The 27,196-nt window shown below is 38.6% G+C and overlaps 1 protein-coding gene across 2 annotated transcripts in view; it reads right to left on the bottom strand.

Moving 5' to 3' along the window:
- Window positions 1-27,196, bottom strand: part of MAGI2 (membrane associated guanylate kinase, WW and PDZ domain containing 2) — a 1,036,622-nt gene that overhangs the window by 717,182 nt on the left and 292,244 nt on the right. For both annotated transcript variants that reach the window (XM_067564540.1, XM_067564538.1), the window contains exon 2: window positions 12,352-12,468. In XM_067564540.1, coding sequence (XP_067420641.1) covers window positions 12,352-12,468 — 117 coding nt within the window. The remainder of the gene's footprint in view (window positions 1-12,351; window positions 12,469-27,196) is intronic.

Consider the following 27,196-nt stretch of genomic DNA (forward strand, 5'->3'; position numbering starts at 1 on the left):
AACACAACAAAAAGACAGTTTCTTACTGCAAACACATGAATACTTGGAACTTCTGTTTAAGGCTTTAAATACAACCAAAATGGTATTATAGCTGCCACAATGCTGACAATTTCTTCACAATGATACCTTGCCAGAGTTGGCCATTAATCTACTATGCTGTGCCAATTCAAACTCAAGGCATCTGAATCATTTCAACCTGTTATTAATTTACTGCGTCACCTCTCCAGCTCTAATAATATATTCACATGATTTCTTTTAATTAAGATTCCCTTTGTTGTCCCTAGTTCAAAAATATTTTTGGAAAGCAATTTCTACATTTTTTATTTTCTTGTGAAAAAACTGTGAACTGAAATTAATAAACAAAAAATAATCTTCTGTAACACTCTTGAAATTATTTGAAGCTATTCATAATATGAAAATAAGAATGATTAGGTATTGATGTTGGTAATATGTAGATGCCTGGGTTTAATGAGGAATGATAAAACATTCATTTCACACTCTTATACAACAAATGACAGTCCAATTAGTGCAATTTTATTCCTTTGCCAAAAGCCTTAAAGTAATTGGAAGAGTCAAAATCTTTCCATGATGTTTTAAACTACCAGCCATGCTTATATGTGGAGTATTTTTTCCATTCTTTTCTTTGAAAAAAAAATAAATAAATTTTTTGATGTCTGAATAGAGCATAGTCTCAAAAGTGTAGAGCCAGATAAGGGAATCATGGACCATATCAGCTGCAACTGGAGAATGTTTGTTGCAGCTGGAGATGGGGCACAAAGAACTCAAAACTGGGGTGCTTTGGACCAAGCTGCTCTAAATTGTCTTGGTTGTCAATGACCCTAAGAGGCTGTTTTAACAAACAGACATCAGCTCTTTTCCCCATGTGGAACAATGGTATGGAAATCTCTACATTTCCTGAGCCTTGCCTTATGCCTGGCAGATCCCCCAGGGTCTGGATACGGGCTTAGGGATGATTAGCACATGCAACAGGGCCCAATATCAAGGCTCAACAATTAAGAATGCCACATAGTTGGGGGGGGGGGGGGGAAGAGGATGGTCTGACATGACATTAACGAATTCTATGGACCAAAATTTGAGAGATGCAGACAGAGCACCTGCTGCTCCCATTGAAGAGAGAGGGATTTGCAGATGCTCAGCATCCTTCAAGAATTGGCCTAGTGTTTTCAAAGTGAAAGAATGTAGAACAGATAATTTATATAGGAACAAGATAGTCACAGGTGCTATTTATACCATTCAGTCTTAGGTAACATATTTCAAATAAAAGTTTGCTGTAGCATGGTTTTCAACTCCTCTCAAGTTCAATAGAGATGAGACTTCTAAAAGAATTACAGGTCAATATATAAAACAAAATTCTTTGGATCCCAAAAAACCCTCCAAGAATTGCTGTGATGTGTATATATTTGTTGTCATCCAAATAACCATGAAGATCTTATCTGAAGCTATTAAAGCTTGACAGGATGGTTTCTAGTATGTGATCTCCGTCACATAAAGGGTCACATTTTTGATAGAATGGCCTCCCTAATTCTGTTGCTGATGAAAAAGTAGAACCCAGGCGCTTGTGCTGGGGAACAATCAATGGCAAACATTCATTCTCTGCACTCAGTTTACATTCTCAAGGCTATCTTTGCATGAAAGGGGCTATGGATCTTACAGCCTTAACTGAAGAAAAACACAAATTTCCCTGACAGTTCTTTGTCTTCCACTTCAGGGATTACTGTACCTCTGGGTTCCATTGACCACAAATGCTGGCTCTGGCACCTACACAACTGTTTTTATGCTAAGTGAGCATTTGAAGAGAAATGCTGACTGGCCAATGAAAAAGAAAAGATTGAAAAAGATAAATTTCAGTATTCAGCTGTCTTCCATTTTTTATCATTAGCAAAATATCATTTGAGGGTTACTGGAAACTGCATAATCAGTAACTGAATGTGGATGAATTGAATTCTTACTTTCATATAAATGACTCATTTCTATTACCGAACATTGTGCAAATACATTTTTATATCGTAATGGATATCAAGTAGTATTCCCCCCACTTCTATCTATGTATGAACATATCCTCTAGCATTAAAAACACTTACTACAGCATATGTGCTGAAGCCCACCTGACTCCTAACAGGAAGGCTGAGCATTTTTCAAAACTTTTGCTACTTTGACATCCCCACAAAATTCCCACGATAAGAAATTTCCCCAGAGCTCCTCAAACTAGCATTGTAAAGACATCCTGCCCTTGGCATTAATAGAGATCCAAGAAAATGACTGCAATGGTTACTCTTCTTCGAGACTGCAATTAATTAAATCCAGCTCTTTATATTTATTTGAAGTGCAGTCTGGCACTTCTGCAATTTTTTCCACAAACAAGTTTCCACCTGCTCCATGTTGAGAATATTTCCCCGTTTGGAATATTTTAAACAAAATTGATAAATTGATGTGAGCGAAAGCAAACTGAACTGAAAGCAAGTCCAAGAAGCTGATGTACATGGCTATTACTGTGGGTGGTTTGATAGTGAGGGAGGATTGAAAACGTGAGAGCAGAGCTCTAAGCAGAAGGGTAGAACTGGGAGTAAGACCCTGGAAACACAGTTGAATCCAGAAACAACAATCGTTGGATGAAAGCCAGGAGAATGTGCATGTGGTGCTGTCAGGCAAAGCAGGGTGAAAGGGGGCACTAAAAGAAGGACTTGCAGACATCAGTATTTCAGTAATAGGCTCCACGTTAAACCCATTCCTATTAATTGAACCAAAACTTTACTCTCTGTTTAAGCATTTCCCCTGGGTATGTTGCCCATTTCTTCCTAAAAAAATTCCACTCAACCTCTGCTTTTCTATTTAAAACTTGCTGCCACTTCGGGGCTTTCTACAGATTTTGGCCTATGGTGCACAGAGAGAGTTTGAAATCCCTTCTCTCCATAGAAGACCCATTATTCTCATGAGGAAGGAATGTCATGTGTTTTGATATATCCAGGTATCTCATGGCAGAAGAAAGTTGTGGAGTAGTGCTGGATATGGATTTAGTAGCCACTCCCATTCTCTCTCTCGTTGTTATTTTGAATGTCAAAAATGTAATGACGGGTGCCCAGCCTATATTCTGAGCACCTATCCTATCAACTAAAATCACCAAATAAGCAAAAGATGTCCATGAATATATCGACGTCAGCCCACATCATCTTCAACAGGCTAAAAGAAGAGAGAAAAAAGATGGGCTTTACAGCATGCCCAGAAGGTTATCAAATCTGGGCTCCAGTGAACTAAGGCAGGGGGCAAGTTCCAAAATAAAGGACCCCTCACAGAAAATAGCCTGCCAGCATCTGCATCTTGTTTATATCAAGGGAACTTCAGCTCAAGCATCTCTGCCATTCTCAGCTCTGTTCTGCATTGCCAACTCTTGTGATTTTCTCTCTCAATATTTGGTGATTTTCTGAAAGCACTAGCTCCTGGAGTCGTGATTCCACAAGAATCTCAGCTTTCATTAAAAAAGCAAATCTTTATCCTTCGTGGTTGCCTATAAAAGCTTGAAAATGTAAACTAAGTGCACCCAGAAGGCTAAAAAACCTAGAAGGTTAATAGGAAGGGCCCATAATTTATTTATTTTTAAAAAATCTTTTGATTTCTAACCCAATCTCATGATTTTTGGGGATGTGACATGATTTTTGGCTGCTTTGGGTTGGCTATACTCAATGTGGCTGTGTCACAGAGAGAGATGATATCCCTCAGATAACCGAAACCATTCTGGACTTTATAAGTTAAAGCCAACACCCTGAGTTCCACCTCAGAGCCTTTACTCATACCTAGCTTGCAATATAAGTTAATTGTGACCTCTTTTATTTCCTGCTGTTCTTGTTCTGTAGAGACCAGCACTTTATCAGATTTTATATCATTCTTAAATGTCTCTATACAGATCTCAAGTAATCAACAAAATTAATGAAATCATCAAGATTCATTTAACACTTTCACTGTCTTTGATCCATTTGGTATTATGTGAATTAGAGAACCCATGTTGCAAAACTATATGGAAGCCTCAAAGTTAGACTTAAATCACAGATACCACTTGTTCTCAGTAGCTCACAAATATGAAAGGATCTATGCAGAAAAAGCACAATACATTGCAAAGACTTAATGAGAAAGTGGGAGCTGGTTGACCTAGAATGTTCATATTACCATCAATCTCGGCAAAAAATGAACTGGAGTGAAATAATTCTTTAGAGCAATTAACAAATATTGTCTCCAAAATTCTGACCACAAACATATTATGCTGCAGCAAGTTTCTGGCTGCATACATTCAGGCATCATCAGCAAGCTAAGTGGCTTGCAGGTGGCCTTGTCTTAAAACCTCCAAATGGCTGCAAAGATACAACAATCTACATCACCTAAGCTAATTATGTGATTTATCTTGTTAGTGCAACTGCTAAAGAAAGACAGGGTTACACACTGTTAGAACTTGTAGAGCTTGCTCCTGCTCCTATTAAAGTCATTATTAAAACTCCCATTGATTTTAGAGGTGCAGGATCAGCTCTTTTGAGATCAGTGGAACACGTTACCCAGTGTGTGAGTTAAATGAATTGGTTCTTGATATTCAAAAGTGACTTGTGGTTTCAAGAACTTTGATTTTTGGGATAAAGGATGCAAGAAAAGCAGAGGCTACTATAAGCAAAACAGCTGCCGGGGTAGTGCAAATACAGTACCACAAAGTCTTCACGTTACCTTCTTAAGGAGGCACAGTGTATAAAATCCTACTGCTTCCTTTATATATCAAAAGTTCACACTAAAATACTTCTACAACATCAGTCACATACAATTTTCTTCCCTTGTGTACAATTTGTTTTTCTTTGGCATCTATAGTTTTAAGAGAAATATTTAACACACATGCACAAAATAGAATAAATGACTGAGTAGCTGAGGTTAGGTACCCATTACAAGTTACCTGAGAAAGGTTTACAGAAATTCTGTCTTTTGCCTCCTGAAGACTATCAACTGTACAATGCTTCCACCCAGCCTCTTCCTTATTTGTAGACTCCATTTTGACATACGTTTGCCCTGGATATTAATTAAGCCAAAACCTTGATTTATTCAAAAATAAAATCTCCAAATTCTTCTTGATCATTATCCACTTTCTCAAACCAACTACATCAAAAAGCTCCCATGCACAAGCATTATGAACCTGAGTCAATACCCTCTGAAGTCAGTGGTGCTCTGTCCGTGGACTCAGTTGGGCATTAGACCAGAGCCTTAAACAATAATAAATGATTAGGATACACCATTTCACAACAAGAAAACAAATCCATAAAATGATAATGAAAAGTCCATATAAAGGTAACATAAAACCAGTACATTATCATTTTAACATTGATTTCTCAACATATATATACACTGGATAACTTTAACAAGTATTGTGGATATTTATATTTTCCAATATCATTTAATATAACTAAATATTATAGTACCTATAATTGGAGAGGCAGAATGTCCCAGAGGGTAAGGCACTGGACTGGGAGTCAGGAGACCTGCAGTCTGTTCGCAGCTCAGTCACCGATCTGCTCTATGACCTTGAGCCTTGGTTTCACTTCAGCCCTTTCTTTGTCTGGTCTGTTTACACTGTCAGTTATCTGGGAAAGTGACTGTCTCTTACTGTGTCCAGCACCTCACCCAATGGGGCGATAATCTTAGTGGTGACTTTAGGCATTACCATAATTTAAGTAAAAATAATAATGAAACTAAATCTTACTAACACCATTTTCACATGATTTGTTTTATTTTTGCTCAAGATACATCAGTACTGAACATAGTTGCCAATGACAACTTTAAATACACTAATTTTCAACTTTGAGGTGTGCCCCCATTGGATAATAACAAGAACATTCCCCCAAGGGTCCTGCATTGGTTTATTCTGAGCCATCTAAGTTAACTCAGTGCAATAACTAACACTTATTTCTGTGTGCAAGAACAAAACATTCATTAAAGCTGGTAGCTGTGATTTTCACTGATGTGGACTCTTTGCTTTTTTGTGTGCTAAGCACAGGTTATTTTATCCTAAGAATAGTGACATCAAACTGTCAGCTCTTAACTGCCAATATCTGGCCTTTTTAATTTGTTTATTTTAGAGCAGAGTCATGCAGTCATTTTTCACTCTTCAAAGATATTTTTGACACTGAGTTAAACTTGTGAGAAAAATTTGTCTCCTCTGTACATGTTCCTTTGAACACTCTTAGAGGTATATGTTTTAGACCAGGAACCATACTGATTATAAATCCCAAATATTTTACCATTTCTACAAACATCATATAGTGTGATGTCTGCACACAATGCCTGGGTCAGATGAATCTTCATCCTTGTTATTTCCACAGAAGGATGAGAAACAACTGCTACTTATTTATTACAATTGTTAGATCACCCTTCCTTTCCTAGCTCAGAAATAAAACCAGCTTCCATCCAGATGTTAGCTTTGGTATGTGACCGAGTTAGTCTTACCTCCAGTATTAGCTGTCCTTCATATGCTCTTATTATTCATTATATATTATAATAAATAAATAATACATTATTTGTATCTTATTAGCGCCCACAGAGTCTAATCAGGCATCACTGCCTCATGATATTAAAGTACACACAGTCCCAGATTTCCAACAGATTTCAATTCCCATATGTTCTCAAAGGGACTGCTGGTGCTGAGCACTTTTGAAAATCTGACCCTTATTTCAGTACCTAACGTGAAACTGAGATGTGATGGGGTGTACAAGCCTCACACTGGTCAGGCCAGGGTTAATTCCACTCTGTGGGCCAATGAGGTCACATCTCCTCAGCTCTACTAGGCATGCTCCACCTGCAGCCCAAGTACAAAAGAGAACAACCCAGCTCAGTTGGGGTGGACCACAGAGGAGAGAAGATGCACCTTGCAGGCTCCAGCCCAGAAACATCCAGAGCCCTAGACTGCGCAGGCTGAGAGCACTGCAACCAAGGCAGCCACCTCACCGCCTGAAGGAGACACAGAGGGAACAGAGTCATCAGGAGCAGCAGCAGCTGATGACCACAGAGACCCGTGAGAGCTACGGACTTCATTGCTGGGGAAAAGAGTAGAAAGTAGCCCAGGGGACTTAAACTTTGCTGCAAGGGGCAAAGCGGGGAACCAGTCAGTGTGTTTCAGGAGGGCCCCTGCTGACTCAGTGGCAAGTACCCCCACCGCTGCCAGGGTCTTGGGCTGCGGCTCCAAGGAGCAGGAAGGGACCAACCTCCCTTATCCCAGGTGCCACACACGCCTAGGTGGTGCCCCACTCTCCCAACGTACCAGTAGGCCACATCATCCCACAGAAAAAGCCTCTTTATGGACTCTGGCCATTAGGCCATGCTGCCCTGACTAAAGGGGCCGCTTTATTGACTCTGGCTATTAGGCCACACAACCTTGGCTGAAAGGGCTACTCTACTGATGTCAGCCATTAGGCCGCGCTGCCCTGACTAAAGGTCCACTCTACTTACTCTGGCCATCAGGCCATGCTGCCCTGACCAAAAGGGCCCTTTATTGATTCCGACCACTAGGCCTTGTTGCCCTGAAAACTAGGGCCACCCTATTGACTCTGACCACTAGGCCACACAACCCACACTGCAAGGGCAGCCATACTGACTCGGGCTACCAGGCCAAACTGCCCTGAAACACAAGTGGGAATATGGAAGAATGGACAGCCACTTCCTCTTTCGTGCTCTGCAGGTGGCATCCGCAATTTGATTACAAGCACTATGTAGCATAAACATGACTAATGCTGGCCCTAGTACTTATAGCCTCAGAAGAGTGTCTATGTTCTTTCCTCTATCCCAGCTAGCACCAGAACAGCTACAGTGGGGTGAATACTTGCTATAATTTTCTATGGTTTAGCAAGTTCTGCATCTCAACAGGCACCTCATGAGGATATTGTTCAGCATAATACGTCCTTGGTCATTGCTCCTCATCCCTTCCTTTATGCCTCCATAAGCCTCTGCCATAAGCCTATGCTAAGGGTGAACTGTCCAGAATAAAAAACAAACAAACAAACAAAAAGGACAGTTCAACTACTAACAACCGGATGTGGAGATCTGTGCTCCTGCAGGCTCCTCTCCCTTCCAACTACCTTTGTATAGAGTTCCCTGGCTTTCCTTTGACGGTCTGACTATCCAGAGTCCTGCTTCATCTGTACACTCTTGGGTGAGCCATTCAGGGAGTTAACTCTTTGTCTGCTGGTCTTCGCACTGCTATGATGAGATAACTGTGTCCCTTGGAGGGTTCAAAGGGCCAACTCGGTTTTAAATAGGCATTGTTTTGCTCTCCACTGTTGGTAATAGTTGAAGCTTTTAAAAACTTCAACATGTTGATTGTGTCCCTTGCTATTTTTATCTGTTTTCTAATACAGCTTCAAATTAACATGCCTTTTTCTTCATTTCCTTGTTTGTGCATCAGCTCCATTAGTGCTGTCAACACAGCTCTGGGGATAGAGTTAGCTAACCGCTGCTTTGTTGAAAAATCTTGCAAATATAATCTGAAATTCTGCCATTGTATATGTGCATGTATTTTCCATCAACAATGTAGAAAAAAATCTATTTCCTATGTCACTGATTACTGCATACACATACTGAAGGAAGCATTTGGGCCATTGGGGCATATGGCTAGTTTCCCTTTGATGAAAACAGCATTGCAAGGCCAATAATACATGGAAAAAAAATACAAGAAAAGTAAGATCAACAATCAACAATCAAATTCTGATTTTAGTCACACCCATGGAACCCCTTGGATTATGACCAGGGAATTTGACCCAGTTCCTTTATTTTTGCATATCTTTATGCATTTCTGCCCCTTCAGCCTCTTTGCCCACAAACGGGAAATTATAATTCAGTGGGCCAAATTGACAGCTGGCATAAGATTGCCAAACTCCACTCTCTTCTATGGGGCTACCCTGATTTATAACAGCTGAGAATCTGGCCCTCTGTTTTTTGATGTGCACACAGTTCCCACACACTCCAACAATAGCTGTGTGCCTGTGCCTTTTAATTTGACCCTCAGTTTGCAGATCTTTTGCTGTGATGTCAGTGTGGGTGTAATTCTTGGCCAGTACATTGTTTTGGAGCCCGCCATGAGTCCCCCCTGCCCGCCCTCCTCCCCCCATACCCCCCCAAAAAACACCAAAACCACTCTCCCAAAACACAGCAAAACACAGGAGATATGAGGCTCGGTATTACTCTGATACATAGGTGCAGCTCCTGTTCATTTCAATGAGAACGATACCTATATAACTATGTGTTTAGAAAACCCAGAGTGAAGGGATTGGCTCTATGTTGAGGACAATTCACAGCGTTGTACTGTCTCATATGTGTTTGCAAATGGAGAGGGGCAAGACTTATTCCCCCAGTCTCTTAATAGGTGAGATGAAGGCCACACTGAAGATGGCTACTAACAACACATTGCTTGTGTGGCTGCCATAAGTAGCAGTAACTTGTGTTTCTTTCCATCTTACATCATATTTGCAACGTATTACGACCATTAATCTGGTTTTTCCTTGACTTCACCCATATTTCCAAAGACCACAATCTTGTGTTCTCCTCTATATGGCATCATACGAGGGGGAATGATTTAGCTACTGCTATGTCATTTGGCAGGATTTGTGGTAAGCACATGCATGGGCTACAGTTATCATCGTCTTTCTTAAATCTACTGGCAATGGAATAGTTTATTTAATATACTAGCTACATACCTCTGAAGTCATCTCTTTACTGTTTAGAAAAGAAATAGTTTTGCATTGTCAACCATGAATTTTATCTTCTAATAAAGAGTTTCAGAAGTGTTGACTGCCTGAAGCATCAATTTAAGTCAATAGGAGTTATGAGTGCTCAGCCTCGTTGAAAAATCGGGCTCTTGATCATTTAAAAAAATAAGTTAATAAGGTATATTAAAAACAGAAAACAGTTTAGGAGTGCATTCTCCTCTAAATGTGCAGGTGTATATGTCGTTAACATTGACTGGACTGTCACATGAACACTGGAAGCAGAATAAACCCACAGAAAAGATATATTGTAGTCTACTAAATAATGACAGTTTTAAAAAACAAATGGACAAACTGGGATCCATCATACATGATGATGTCCTTTTAAATATTTATTATTTGGGTGCAAGTAATCTTTTAATCAAAACTAAAGGTAAACCAATTGAGTATTCTATTAATTATTTTATTTTAAAATTCCCATATTTTCGGGATGCTATCTTCCCAACATTTTAAAGAACATTTTGAATAAGATATCATGATCACCAGACCATGTTTTTTTCCCTACCACCTGCAAATTGTGTAGGAAAATGGTTTTACACGATCTCCAAGAACATGCCTGGTTACTTAGTAATACAACAATTGTCATCCATGTCACTATCAGAGTAATTGAAATCTCTTCTGATTGATGTTCTTAGATTTTCCAGGCTTTCCTTATCAGTATAAGTATTTCCTGGTCAGCCTTCTTATTCTATCCAAGTGGGTCTATAACATTTCTTGTGATTGTTCTTTACCCTTTTACCTCTAGTTCATTTCAATTCAATTCAAATTCTGTCCTCTCCAGGAGCCAACCTGTAAGTGAGTGTACTTTCTTTCTGTATGGTCCTACTGCACCCATCTCTTTTTCACTGACACATTTGCTCCTGCTTGGTAACATAACTCTTGTACATACTACAGTATGTAATGCAGTATTTACTGGCCTAGTTAATTTTTTGATTTAGACATATTTTGGGGTCATATCATGCCCTCAGTGCACACACATAGCTTCCACTGATATTATTGGGGATTGTATGTGTGGATTGAGGGCATGATATAGCTCTAAATCACTCACTACATGAGAAATGGCTGACTATAGAAACACCTGCCACTCACAGATATTTCTCCCCCATCAAACCTAACCATAGGATGCTAGGTAGTGGGGACTGACATATGTTTTCACATTGGTCATAGAGTTGCTGTGTTTTAAAATCCATGTCTCCAGAAATAACATTTTAGTGACAATCCATCCATTTTCATTGATACACTAATTGAAGAGGGGTATCAATGGCCCTCCAGATACCTCTCTGTTTAGATAACTTCTAACAATACCATATTGTGCTAGGCCCTGGTCTCAAAACATTTTTGCATTTTCACCTCTGCTTGGATCCATTCTTCTTCTTCACAATACATTTAAAGCACACCCAGTTAATCATAAATCTTACACAAAAATAATGTTTCTGATCATCTAGGTAATAGGTGAGTATCTTTTAATCTTACTCCGTTTATAGTCCTACTAGGGACAGGTTGTACACCTGAAAGTCAGATACTGTATTTAGTTACCTTCAGCCTCAAAAAAAAAGTAAAAATGATTGTGCCTCATTTTTAGTACTTCATATCTCCTTTCTTTTATGTCACAAAAGATAACATAGGAACATTGACAACATAACAGCTTTCAAAGTGCATTCACCCATTACCATGTAAATAGTACACTCACTCACTTTAATCCATCTTCTTCAGTCCATCATTCTAATGTCAAATCTGCAAGTTGAAGGGTGCACCCTCTTCACATCCTGATTTAAATGCAGCAGTCTTGGATTACATTTACCAAGCTATTACAATATGACAGAGGTATCGATCTTGATTGACATGTTGTCAGTCAGCAAACAGCTCTACTCTGAAACACTTGGTGCTGCTAATCTGGCATTTCTTATGTTACTACTCTTCATATGGCTAATATACGAATATGTCAACTGTTTCACTACTAGAAATATTATCAAAAAGGTATATAAGACTCTAGATCTAAATATAGTTGACATGTATCCCACCAAAAACGTTATGCAGTCTCAAAATAGGTTAAAACACTTGAGACTATATCTGCTGCAGCTAAACTATATTGTCTCTTAATTTGTGTATTTCCTTCTTTCTCCTCCTATTGCCCTTCCATCTCCTCCAATGTATTTCATAAATGATAAAACCCTTTGGATTCCATCTGGTGCAAATAAAATTCCTATATCAAACATCATCTCACTGTCCTGCAAAGTAGTCAAATTATTTTTTATTTTAATTTTAGAACCAGATCAACTACAGAAGAAACCACTGTTCTTGGAAATACCCTCTTTGCCATAGCTTCAGCTTCCAACACAGCTAGCAGAACTAGAAATTGCCTCTGAATTATTCAGATTATTGTCTAAACAATAAATCGGTCCACACCAAACCACTAATCTATCAGAAAGAAGATGCTTTATCAACCCCCCCCCCTTAGTATTTCGATGCTTTTGTGATTTTTAACTTTCATCCACATTCATTGAGGGAAGTGGTCCCCTCATACAGAAAAAGGGCATGTAATTTTCCCCATACTCACATGGCACCGTGCGGAGGTAGAGATTGTCTCGTATGATCTGCTGGAGCTCGTGGTCCACCGAACCTTTCTGGAACCGTAAATTGAGGTAGTGACGAAGGTCCTTATCAACGATGCCTCCTGTAAAAGTGACAAGAGGCCACTGAATAAAAGACAAAACAAAACGAGGCGCAGATTTTAACATTTTTTTAAAAATAAATAAATCATCGCCTTGCTGGCAATAGAATCAGTCATTTGCAGGCTCTGCTACTGTACAGATCACTTTCCTTTTTGCTACTGCCATGACAAAGACAGCTTTTAACTACAGAAATACACTCAGTATAATAATACAATTTCTCATTGATAAACAATTATTTTTAAGAATGAAAACACTGAATGACAACTGACTAGTAACATCCATAAATTTCATAAAAATAGACATCTTTGAAACAAGTGAACCACAGACAAAGATGTCAAAGCATTTTATTGCACAGACAGATAACATGTATTATGCGCTGCGTGATTCCTTAGCCACTGCCTATCATCTTATTAAAAGATAATTCCCTTCTACAAACTGTCCCTGTATAACATGTGAAAAGCTTTAACTCCAAAGGCAGACAGACTAACTAAAATGCTCTCAAATGTCCTTAATGCTGACAAAAATAATGAATAAATCAGTAACACATTCATCATAAATGATTCTTGCATGTGGAAAATATATAATAGCCATCAAGTGTGCTTATTTCATTTCCACCACTGAAAGCAATAGGACGATAGCATCTCAAAATAACTTACAAACTTGCATGTAGGAGGAAGGAATAAGGTTGAACAGACTGTCTCTGCCAATTTCACCATTACTTTAGACTAAACCAGCTCAGACACTGTAGCACTGCTCAGCTGGTTATTATATGCATCATATTCCATTATTAAAAACATTATTAAAAAATTAAAATCTAATTTATGTAATAAACATTTCCAGAAATATTTCCCTCCATCTCTATTAATTAAGTGATAGACCATGTTTTGTAACTATAGACAAAAGTCTGCAAATAGCTACATTTCCTACTTCCCCAAAATACAATTAAACTGGGGGAGGGGTAATATAGAAAATCATTAACATGCCATTCACAGACATTTTCCCTGAGATGAAATATCACAATTGGATTGATTTCTAACTTGTTGCATCACACATTCAGCCTCGAAGCATGCAAAACAAAAGACAGTTGAAGCTGAACTCTCTCACGAAAGTATTTTGATCCGGTGTACAGAACAGTGCAACCATGAGCAAATATTCTTCCCAGTCTAATTATCTCCATCACATCAAATGCCAATGCAAACAGCAAATGGTTATAAAATAAAACACTTTTTTCCCTAAAATTATTCCTACTTCCCTGTCAATAGCAAGTCAATAGTCTTTTTACCCCCACTGTTTTTCACCAACTTCAAAACTTTTTTGTTCCAATTCCACAAAAGCTTATAAATAAATTATACGTTTTAGTTTAAAACCAAAAGCAACTGACTTCTACAAAAAAACAAACAAACATCCTATCAAGAGATGCAAAGTACCTATGTGCCGGTTTCCCAGATGGTCAGGACTTCCATACAGGTCTCTGCTCTGCAGCTATCCCAGCTGAGCTACTCAGTCCATTACTTGAGCGCTACCAAACTCTGTTCAAACCATAGGCTTTATGTGCAGGACCAGATCATCCCTACCCTGCTCGTTCATTATGAGAACACAGAGAAGTGAGGGCTAAAGGGAAGCTGCAGAAAAACATTCTGCTAGTGATAGGAATTAACCATCCTTTCTGATTGGCTGTAAAGAGTAAAGGTCCTGCAGCTCTTGCTCTCCGTGTTCTCTCTAATGCATGGAACATACCCACTGATGCATATGCTTTCTGGCAGCCTGGGAAAATGCCAGTAATAGAACAACAGATGTAGTCTGCCTACTGACATAAGCTAGAATCATTCACGTTATGGAAACAGCATTAACATCAGTTAATTTAGTAGTGGACGTGAGTTCCTGACCCTAGAAATGCAGTCTTGGTTTACACTCACCTCAAAACAGCCATTTAATTTCACCTTATGTCAATAAATGCACCACAAATCCTTAAAACACTATATGAGGAGAGGCACCTGATACTTTGATCAAAATGTAAATTTCAAATGTTTTATATATATGTAAAACAATAAATTATGCCCACAACCTTCTGTTTTTTATGCACAGATTCAATAACTGAAATTAAGATCAGCTCTGATATTCAAACCCTTCAAGAAAAGAACTGCCAACCTCCAAGCAAAAGTGCAACTTATCAAAATTGTACTCTGCACATACTGTAGCATGGAAAAAATGTTTGTTTTAACGATCTGATCGAAAAAGCAGTCAAACAAATCACAGAAAGACCATGTAGATTTCCCTTTCAAAAAATCATTCTGTTCCCAACATCAACTGACATTTGGACACATGATGATATTTTGTGACTATGATAGAACAATTACTTTTACATTTTAGAAGGCTGAAACTGTATAATATTTGATTTCACATGCATGACAAATATTCCTATTGAAAGAGACTTTATTTAAGAAAAAAAATTGTCATTTTCCCATCTCTATCCCTCAAAAATGCTCTGATACTCTAATTCATTTCAATATTCTTTAAAGGCATTCCCCAATTTTCTCTCCATTGGTGCCTACTATATCTTTAAAAATGTTGGCAAGCAGGCTTTTAGTAGCCTGATCTTTCTGCCACTGAAATCGAAGGAAGAACACCAAGGGACATGAATAGGAGCAGTACTGAGCTCTGGGACTTTTTGCAGGGAACATTCATGAGTCTCCATGATGGGAAAAGAGCCTTCATTTAACAGAAATGAATTAGATTTCAAACCTTCTAATACAAAAGTCAAGAGCAACATCATAAGAGGAGGAATACAAAAACAGGAACATGCTCTTTAAAGGGCTGTCATATGAGGTAGCAAAAGTATACATTTAGCTTAGTTTAGAAGGAAAAAGAAAGCACCATTAGCACTAACTGTGAGAGCTAAAGGTACTTAACCTGAGGGATGAGACCTTGGGAAAAGAGCATTGAATGAGAAGTAGCCTCTGTTTTTGTGGAGTAGTAGAAACATACAACTGACCATAACCAACCCACCTGAGATTTTTCTGGCTTCTGTGACAAATGAACTTACTGTACATTGCAATTTTTCAGAGGCATATACCAACACATTTTCCCTGAGCCTGCTGGCAGCCTGACATGATAGTTCTCAGAAAAATGTGACTTGTACCATAGACCCAAGACTGCATTTCTAGGGTCAGTAGGTTAGGCTGTGTGCCTAATTTGTGATACTATTGCAAATGTGTGTGCAAAGCAGGTAAATGTATGTAGAAATGGCCAAATAATCAAAGGCCGAAACAACTTAAATTGCTCCTCCCTGGTAGATGATTAATGTAATAGTTACTTTACTAACTAAGGAGCGAATCTCACAAGCTACTCAACATGACACCTGTGCCAGTGTGGAGTCCCCCTAAAGCCAAACAGAACAGCTTGCAGGATGGAGTCCTATAAATTTCTATGTTAGGCCATATTCTACAAATCTCCCATTGGAGCAAGTGGAAGAGCTACTGTGCATGAAGGGGACTAGATGACACTGGCTTCCTAAATCCATCCCACAGATCATAATTAAAAAATTAATTTGGTCCTCTCCACAGGCTGAGTCAGACAACTGTGCCGTAGAGCATCCATGTGTTAGCAACCATGTCGGGTCTTATTTTCCCTGGCTTGAGGCCTATGCTGTGTTTCAGTTTCATTTCATTTCAATGAATCCCATTGCTTTACTAGCTGGGAAATATAAGACATTAATTAAATACATTATGAAAGAGACCATTACTGGAAGTATGTAAAGTCAATACAAAACACAAAATAAAGAAAAATGCAAAATAATAAACTTAGGAAGGAAAAAACAAAGCTTCAAAAATGGAGAATAACTGACTAGGTGGCAGTACTGCCGAAATGGATCTGGGGGTTACAGAGGATCACAAATTGAATCTGAATAAAAAAATGTGATGTGGTGTCAAAAAAGATTGATGTTCTGGAGTATATTAACAGGAGCATCATAAGACATGTGAGGTAATTGTCCCACTCTATTCAGCACTGGTGAGGCTGGAGTACTATGTCCAGTTCAGAGCACCACATTTTAGGAAAGTAGTGAACAAACTAGAGAGAATCCAGAGAAGAACACTTCAAATTATAAAAGGTTTAGAAAACATGACCTATGAGGAAAGGTTAAAAAACTGTGCACATTTGGTCTTGAGAAAAGAAGCCTGAGGGATGACTTGATAATAGTCTTTAAATAATGTTAAGGGATGTTAAAAAGAGAACAGTAATCAATTATTCTCCATATCCCCTGAAGGTGAGATAAGAATGGTCTGTTTTCACAAAGGAGAGAAGTAACTAGCAGGGTCCCCCAAGGATCTGTACTGGGACCTGTGCTGTTCAACATATTCATAAATGATCTGCAAAAGGGGGTGAGGTAAGGTGGCAAAATTTTCAGAAAACACAAAATTACTTAGTATAGTTAAGTCCAAAGCTGACTGTAAAGAGTTACAAAGCAATCTCACTAATCTGGGTGACTGGGCAACAAAATGGCAGATAAAAGTCAATATTGATAAGTGTGAAGGAATGGAGTCATTGTGGATAATTGTCGGAAAAAATTCACTCAATGTGTAGCGGCAGTCAAAAAAGCTAACAGAATAGTAGGAGCCATTCAGAAAGAGACAGATAAGAAGACTGAAAATATTGTTATGTTATTACATACTTATGGTATGCCCATGCCTCAAATAAAGTGTGCAGTTCTGGTTACCCCATTGCAAAAAACGATATATGAGAATTGGAAAAGGTACAGAGAATGGCACAAAAACTATTATAGGTATGGAACAGCTTCTGTATGAGGAAAGATTAAAAAGAGTGGGACTGTTCAGCTCAGAAAAGAGACAACTGTATAATCATGAATGGTATAGAGAAAGAGAATGGGGAAGTGTTATTTACTCCATCACATAACATGCGAACAAGGGACCACCTGATTAAATTAATAGGCAGCAGGTTTAAGATAAACAAAAGGATGTACTTCTTCACACAACACAGTCAACCACAAAGTAGGTTGCATCCCATGAAAGCTTATGCTGCAGAAATGTGTTAGTCTTTAGGGTGCTACAGGATTCTTGTTGTTTTTGCTGTATACAGACAAACACGGCTATCCCTCTGAAACAGTCACCAAGTGGAAATTATTGCCAGGGGATCTTGTGTAAACCCAAAAGTATAACTGGGTTCAAAAAGAATTAGAGAAGTTCCTAGAGAGAATGTCCATCAATGGCTATTAGCCATGATGGTCAGGGGGTCCCCAAATCTCTGGCTGCCAGAAGCTGGGCTTGGATGACGGGGGATAGATCACTTAAAATTTGTTCTGTTCATTCCCTCTGAAGCATCTGGCATTGGCCCCTGACCGAAGACAAGATATTGGGCTAGATGGACCAATGGTCTAGACCACTATAGCCATTCTTATGTTCTTAAGAAGCAACAAGCTTAATCTGTAGCAAGGGAGATTTAGGTTACACATCAGGAAAAACTTCCTAACTATAAGAATAGTTAAGTTCTGAAATGTGTTTCCAAGGGAGGTTGTAGAATCTCCATCACCTGGAGGTTTTTAAGAATTGGTTGGACAAACACCTGCCAGGGATGGTCTAGGTTTACTTGCTTCTGCTTCAGCTCAGGGGCTGGACTTGAAGACCTCTCGAGGTCCCTTCCAGCCCTACATTTTTATGATTATATGTCTGTTTTAGATGAAGCTACCAATCATGATGGCAAACTTTAACCATGAACGAACTTGGTCCCACAGATTATAAACTTAGATACACTCGGTTAAACTAAAAACCGCTCTCTTTGCATGTTTCACCCGTGAATTTAATGAGCAAAATATATCCTTTTATAGTGTTTTAATATATTTTTGTTTCTAGTTTCTTTCTCCTCTCAAAAGCTAGTAGCACAGTCCATTTAGTAAAGAAATACAATACAAATATACAAAAGGATTTAAACAGTTTGTAGCTTATTTAAAAATTCAAAATTGGAGAGGATAACTGCCATTCCTGACAAAATGACAGAGATAAATGTAAGGAAATTTATAATTTTCCCCACCCTGAATGTTGTTAGTGGCTTTTCATCGTTTCCCATTTTAAAAGCCAGAGATGTTGCGGATGGAATGTTATTGTTTTTATTTTTTTATTCAGGGAACTGGTCCCGTCAGTCACCCTAATTTCCGACGCCTCGGACGTAGGATTGGGAGCCCACATCAGCACCAACCTAGGCACTCAGGGGCTCTGATCGGGGGAGGAGAGGCGCTTGCACATCAACGTGGAGGAGCTGAGGGCCATTCACCTAGCATGCAAGGTGTTCCTCCGATTCCTGACAGGCAGAGTGGTACAGGATGGAGTGAACAATGCAAGAATTTGGCTGTGTAAATAAACAAATTTTTGAATTACTAGAAACTGTCACATAAGAAACAATAGCAAATTATCACATGCCCCCCTACCACAATTCCCTCTCACCCTCCATTTGTCTAATTAGTCTAGTCTTTAATACATATTTGCCCACAAACACCTCTTAAACCACCTTTTTCTGTGCTGACTCTTAGGTATAGAATTTATGCCCTGAACTAATATATAATGCCACTACCTACTCCTCCTTCAAATCTCTCCTCAGGAGCCATCTGTGGTGGGCACCTGTAAGAAATCAGCCAAACTAGGTTGAGCATCAGTCAAGGACAGCTGATATTTAACATATATGTATTTGCCGTGGGCCTAGCTATATTTCACTGCAATAAATCCAAGCTAAAAAAACTGTAACCCTAGTGAAATATAGGATAAAAAGTGGTTTATGAATGGTACCATTGTTAGTCTACAATGTTAGTTTGTATCACAAACAATGTCTGTTAAACAAATATGTTATACCATAGTTTCCATTCTAAAGGTTGTAGCATGCAGTTAACATTTTGAAAGCAGTATATGATTATCCTAATCCTTTAATACCTTTCTTAGCTAACAACAGTACTGACAATTCGGTTTTTAAAACAGAATGTAGAAATTCTAAAGTAGCATCAAAACTCTCCCTTGCTTTTAGAAGGATTTATTATTAAAATACAGCCTGCAGCAAAGCACATTATTAAAAGGCAATGAGTCCTAACAAACGTATTTAATACTCAGAGGAGCAAAAAAGACATAAAATGTTGGCAATTCATTGATCATTTTATATTGGGCATATTCAACACTAGATGTTACTTGAGAATTCTAACTAGAATATATAGTCACTATAAGAGCATTCTGAAAGCTGCTTGACAAATCCTTAAAAACTCTGTAATAAACATTTTATAAACTTCAGGATCTACTTCAAAACCATGTTCTTTGTTTTAAAAATCCTCCATTATGCATAGATTTTTCCTCTCTCTCTACAGTCCTCATTTGCCCATCTACCACTACCAATCTCAGGTAATTGCACCATTAGACTTAACAAGGCCTAAATGTAAGAGGTGATCAATCTATACATATACTTTTATGGCCCCCCTAAACTCTCTAGTATCTGGAACAATTTAAAGTGTGACAAAGAGACAAAAATATTTATGCAGGAAACTTTAAATGCTGTAGGATTCATTCCTTCAATGTAAATAACTCTTCCTGTAACCTTTGCTTCATTATTCTTTATTGAGGATGTAAGTAATTTTCAACAACAAGGTGTTTGGAACATAGATAACTTTTGGGATTAAGGTCTTGTCTACACTTGAAACGCTATAGTGGCACTGCTGTAGTGCTTCCATGTTGACACCACCTATGCCTAGGGGAGGGGGTCTCCCATTGGCACAGGTAACCTACTTGCCTGAGGGGCAGTAGCTAGATCAATGAAAGAATTCTTCCGTTGATCTAGCGCTATCTACATGGGGACTCACGTTGGTTTAACTATCTATGTTGTTCATGGTGTGGATTTTTCAACCCCCTGAACAATGTGGCTCAGCTGATTTTATTTTCTAGTGTAGACCAGCTCTAATAGAAGTGATGCGTCAGAAAATGAAAATCATTTGAGAGGGAACCCTGCTGCTCTTGATGAAACAGCTTTCTCCTTTATAGCACTTTTCATAACAGTCTTTACAGTTTCTGTCTGCCTCATTGACTCTCCATCTCTTTTTCAAATTTCTCCCCTGGGTTACACCTCTTGATTTCTCCCTCCCTCTATTGTTTTACATGTAAGATGTTACAATGTTGGCCTCTGTAAAGTATTTGTAAACCTTTGTAAAGCTAAAATTTAGCAATACAAAAAAAAATCAAGAATAGTTGTAATAGAATAAATAAAAAAGAATAGCTGTAATTTAATAAAGGCTAGATGGTGGATTTAAGCCACAGCCCAAGGTGGGGTAGGGCGGGGGCTGTGTATGAGAGAGAGAGAGAAAAACAGTCTCTGGTAGTGCTGAAAGGCTGCGTACAGCAAGGGTGACTAACATATGACCCATAGGCAGATCCAGCCTTGCTTGTTGCATTTACCTGCAGGATATGTTCCAGTTAGCGGAATCTCAGCTTTCATTTAAAAAAAGTAAAGTTTCCAGCTGTCATGATTATGATGAAAACCCTCCAAAAGTGAATCAATGCAGTACTGTCTTCTTGAGACTGCAGGGAGCTTGAGACATTGACTCAGAGATGCAAACTCCTTTGTTCCTTATTAAACTCATGGGGAGGTCAACTCTAAATCCAATAATGACACATACACCTGTGCATCTCTACTGAACTCATTGTGGTTTAGACTGTCATCTCTTTGGGTCAGGAGCTGTCATTTACTTTATTTGGTGGATTGCCCAGCACAGTGGGGCCCCAACGCTAATACCAGTCTCTAAGAACTATAGTACTGCAATATTAAATAACGTAAAAATTGAGTTGTACCTTATGCAACAGAAGGAAATTTGGCTCAATCTCTATTCAGAAGATATTTAATTTTTAGCACTACTAGGTAACGGAAGCATAAATGAAGGTCACACAGTATTTTCATTCCACTATTGTTGCTGCTCTCTCTCTCTCAACAAAAGCTTTTAGGAAATTGCTTCCTACCCTAGTTTTAAACTTCAATAAACATGAACTTTCTAATTAGGGCTTAGAGCTGTTTGTAGTTGTCTCCAGCACACCATTAATTTGACTGATAACTTAAAACGTAAACATTAATGATTGTGACTGAGATATTTAAAAAGGACTGTAATTGTTCCGACAAGACTTATTACAAGGGAAATAATTACCTTTCTAGAATGTTTTTTTTTTTACAAATGGTAAATTGTAAACGAACATAATCCTAGTTATAAAGTAGCTATGTCAGAACACAAAGCTAGCTGGAAACTAGAAAGAAAAGCCTTTACTTTTCACCTGGAGTTGTAAAAGGATTTATTGATGCCCTACTGCAAATAGGTCTTCACTTTAAAAAAATTAAGCAGTGAGTGATTATAATTCAGTAATTCAGATGGCAGATTTTCTCCCATTTTTGAGCAGTGTGTAGCAAAATGGTGTCCCAATCTAGCTGGGGCAACCAGTTGTTATGATATAATACATAACTCATAATAATCAAAACCCAAAGGAAATAATGGAAAAACCCTCAGTAACTTGTTTTAAGAAATCACCTCAGAGTTCTTCAAAAATTGATGACACAAGTCGGAAAATGCATCATTTAGGGTTCATAAATGCTAGAGTACACCTTGCCTAATAATGTTTGGATAAAGCCAATATGGCAGGATCAACTCAAAGACTCCAGTAGAAACTGTGCATATTTCCAGCAAAGGCATAATATCCACAAGTGTCCAAATGGGCTCAATGATGAAGGAAGGAGAAAGTCCTGAAGATTTAAAAATCTTTAGTATTCCATCAAATCAGATTAAGATATCTGTACTTCAGATAAACTTGTGGGGAAAACAAATACTGCTTCTAATTGTGCAATGCTGAGTGACAGTCATTAGGAAGATAAGTTAAAAAATCATAGAATCATAGGACTGGAAGAACCTTGAGAAGTTTTTTAGTCCAGACCTCCAGCATTATCTAGACCACCCCAGAGTTCCATATATGCTAAGACTCAAAGTTATACTGATAAATATTAATAGTAGGCAGTGTAGTTGTACCCATGTCGGTTCAGTACACTAGAGAAACAAGGTGGGTGAGGTAATATCTTTTATTAGACCAATTTCTGTAGGTGAGAGAGATGAAGAAGAGGTCTTATGGCTCAAAAGCTCATCTCTCTCACCTACAATAAAAGGTATTACTTCACTGACCTTGTCTTTCTAATATTAATGGTGACATTTGGGGCCACATTCACTCTGGCTAGTACAGAGAGATAGATTCAAATTATTCCTCCTTATGACTGTCTGTGTTATAGGAGGGAGTCAGCAAATGGAGACAGAGAGCTGCCTACCTTCCCTTGGGCTTCTCCTCTGGTGGGGAAGCAGCAGTATTGTCCAGGTCACCTCAACACCTACACTGAGGGGAAATGCTGAACTTGGCTGAACTAGCTACATCTCTTCCTTGCTCAGAGCACCTACTTTTTGGGTGGGGTTGGTTCCCATAAGGTTCCTTGACAGCTACTTTGCATTGCTGTAACCTTCCCTCAATGGACTTCCTGATGTTAGGAGCCTGTACGGAGGGGGGGTTACTCAGGAAGAAGTCAGCTTAAGTGTAAACTAACTCTACCCCTTTGTATACAAAATAGGCAAAAACAACATTTCCTGAGGATTTGTTAAAAATGTTTCATACTGGGACAAGCATTGACTTGTTCTTATTTTACAAAGGAAGCAAAACATTTCTTTATCATTTTAATGTAGACCGCAACTGCCCCCGTATTTTAATTTTTCAGTCTGATGCGTTCAGTGTTTAGATTCTTGTAGGCAGGAAGCTGTTTCTGCCTTACTAAAAACAATGCTATGTTTTCCCTCTAACACATTTATTAATACCCTTCTCTAAAAGACAGTGTGCAGTATAGCTTGGTCTTGGCAATTGTTTGAATAAAATATGAAAATCTGGATATGAGTAAAGCAACATAGTTTTCCCAGACTTGAATCATTTGAGATAAATTAAATCTGAACCATTACTGCACAGTTTTAACTGCTTGAGTTAGAGGATTCTTTTTCTCACTTTAGGAAATAAGACTGCTGTTTCAATAGACCTGGATTAATTTGATGACATTCAGCAGAAAGAACAAGATTCATCTGGACAGAACAAAAATCATACAATTTATGAACGAAAATAGAAAATGAAATTTAGATTTCTATATGTGTTACTTTTAACAGCAATTATAAAATAAGTCTTAGGCTGGGATCTTCAAAGGGGCCTAACCATTGAGGCCCTAAGTCTGAGCCTAATATATAGAATCACCATCACCAAGCATTATTTTCTGGCTATTTCAAGGTGTCGGTTCTGGGTTAAAAGAAACCAATTGACTCATGGAATCACAGCCAGGCAAGGATATAATAGTCAGAGCTGACTCTCTCTCATTGGGTGTGTGTTAACTCTACTGGTATTGTAGCACACAACTACAAAAAGCTAAGTATTACTAAGGTTTTCTTTTTGCACTTTATAGGGAACAAAATGATTATTATTATTTTTGTCCTGTGGATGTATATTTCCTAAAAGCCCTGGGACATTTATTTAAATGGCTTAAAATGACCGTCTGAAATTATATATTTTTGAAAACACACACACTTTCCACCATAAAATAAATCCAATACTGATATTTACATTATTTAATGGAGGAAACCACTAGATAGCTAGAAATTTCTGTAATACAGAGGTTGTCTTTCTTTATAGAAAACTTATTTTCCAAATCAGCAGTAACTGCTTTAATTAATTGTAAAACATGACAGGTAATCCAATTCATTCTTTCTTGAGGACAGGTAACTCCTTACAGGTAGGCTTGGAAAGATTGGATTTTTATCAGTAAATGTCAGTAAACATCAACAAAAATATTTCTATAGATAATAACTGAAATTTACAGACCGGCAAAATAAGGAAAATGTTGCTTGAGAACTTAGAGTTTGATTTAATGATATATACTGTGTATATTTTGACATGTAATGTTAATAGTTTGTTTTAATGGTTATTACAGATAATATCACACTGTCTATTGTTAAATAATTATTGTCTGACCCCTCCATAAATTTTCCAAAACTGAACATTTAAAATTAACAAAAATTGAAAAAATGCTTAAGATCCATAATATTGTGCAACTTTGAACATAAACTGATAAAAATCTAAAAGAATGCTCGAGTAATATTGATGCTCATGTTTAATCAAATTTTTTAAAAAAATGAATTCTGCCGAGCCTAGTTACAGCTTGTTGTTTGAATATTCTCATTAACAAAAACAAAACCAGGAATAACAAGATTTGGGGCGGAGGGGGGGGTGTCAAAGGGAAGTTAAAAAAGACTAATTTGTTAATGACTATCTTTTATCATGACAAAGTTACTAGCTATGGTAGCGACACATCAAGACAGATGGTTTCTGTTACAACACAAAACTAATTTAAATTGTTTTCTGGCACAATCAGTCATATTAGTCAAGCTTGAGAGATGTGCAAAGTACAATCAAAACAGTGTGAACTTCAATGAAATGTCGAGTTGTGCTTCAGAATAAAAATCAAAATGAAGCAGTTAGTGCACTGGTTCTCAAACTGGGGGTTGTGACCCCTCAAGGGGTTGTGATATGATTATATGGGGGTTGAGCCCTGACCCCAGCCATGCACGAGGTTGTCAGCAGCCCTGACCCCAACCAGGCAGGGGGTTGTCAACCCCGAGTCCCACCACCCGCAGAGTTGTGAGCCCCAAGCCCAGCCAAAAGCAGTGAGAAAAAGTAAATTCATTTTAAGCAATAGGGTTTCACTTTAGCATTTAACATAGTGTTAAATATAAAAATGTGTTTTTTAATTTCTTAGGGGGCAGTCACACTCCAAGGTTTGCTGTGTGAAAGGGGTCACCAACACAAAAAGTTTGAGAACCACTAAGTGAGAGCCTTCTTCAGCACTGTGCATCACACTGCAGCAGGATTTTTTAGGAACTAGTTCCAGAAATAACATTATTTTACATGTTTAAAGAAACTGTAATCACTACATTTTCCTATCTACAGCTTAAGTTTTAATTACATCTATTTCACCTCGATATAAGATCTTTCAACCCAGGGTATTAGGGCATTTGCAAAGATAAAGAAGGAATCAAAGCATCTGCACTAAGAGGCCAAGTAATCCAGTTGTTAGAGCATGGGACTGGAAGGTGGGAGACATGGGGTCTATTCTGAGATGTGACACTGACTCACTGTATGACTTAGGACAATTCATTTCACCACTTTGTCTTTATTTTCCCATAAACAAAAGGGAGAGAGTACTAAGTATCTACCTACTTACTTCAGAGATAAATTGCCAGAAATAATTAGCTAGTGAGTGCTATAGAAAAGTATGGATTATACACTATTGAGCACATTGTCAGCATTAAACAGTGATCCATGACTTATACATTCACAGACCCCTTAGGCATAGGGTCATGGGCGGCAGATATCATAGGCCTGGGAAGGTTTAGCCTTCTCAAACAGCCAGGCCTGGCCCCAACTGTTCTCTGCCCTGAGGCCTCATCCCTTCCTACTGCATCCCACTCTTCCCCATGGCCCCAGCCCAGGCAGGAGGGTGCTGCAGCAGGTAATCCCACCCTTGCTCAACCTCTCCCCTGAAGCAGGCTGGGGATGGGGCTGGGGCTAGGGCGGGCCAGGTGTTGGTCCAGGATTTGGGGCATCTGGGATCGGTGCTTGGGCCACCAATTCACCAATGCTAGGGGTGGGGCCACATTCGGCTGGCCCTTCAGGGCTGGGGCCACACTCAACCGGCGCTCCGGGGTCTGGCCCTCTGGGGCTGGGGCCACGCCCAGCCAGCACTCAGACAAGATCATCCAATCTCATGATGTGGTTGGGCAATCTTGGTTGCATCATCTATGATACTGTACTTAGAACATAAACAGCAGTTGGTTTTTCAGTGCTGTAGTAGATGTTTAGGGCAGCAAGAAGTTGCTATATTCTGGGACCATCACAGTTGGTTACTGCAGGCCCCTTGTGTTGATCTTATTATAATTTCTTGGGAAATGTAATGACCAAAATGGAGTGTATGTTATGCAAAACATGTACAGTGATATAACATGTTTCAACAAAGAAATAAAATGCTCATGTTCCCATCAGCTCTAGGCACGCAGATGGTGGAGAGTTCAGAAAGATCATGCTCTTAGTCTACAGAGAAATTATGCCCTCAACTTCTAGGGAAGAGTCTGCAGCTGCACTTTTGTAATACCCCAGCTCACTGATCCACTTGGGATTGCAGCTGAAAAGAGGCGCTCATTCTCCATCCCTAGGAGCAGGAAGGTGTCACAACAGGCGTCACAACAGGCAACAACGAGATGACAAAAGTTTTAGGTTTACTTTTTACTGTTCAGGCCTACGGTACCTGTGGCTACAATCTATTGGAATGAAATCAATACAGATTGGAGTTCATAAATATTCCTACTCATGTCAAATAATTTGCATATGTGGTGTTGTTGTAGCCATGTCAGTCCCAGGATATTAGCGAGACAAAGTAGGTGAGGTAATATCTTTTATTGGACCAACTTCTGTTGGTGAGAAAGACAAGCTTTTGCGCTACACAGAAGCCAGACCTGAAGAAGAGCTCAGTGTAAGCATGAAAGTTTGTCTCTCTTACCAACAGAAGTTGGTCCAACAAAAGATATTACCTCACTCACCTTGTCTCTCTAATAAAGAATTTATGATATTATCACAGTTTTAATTAGTTAAA

This window comes from Emydura macquarii, unplaced genomic scaffold (assembly GCF_026122565.2).
Source record: "Emydura macquarii macquarii isolate MOO-44397 ecotype Brisbane River unplaced genomic scaffold, CSIRO-AGI_Emac_v2 contig_2636, whole genome shotgun sequence".
Lineage (NCBI taxonomy): Eukaryota > Metazoa > Chordata > Testudines > Chelidae > Emydura > Emydura macquarii.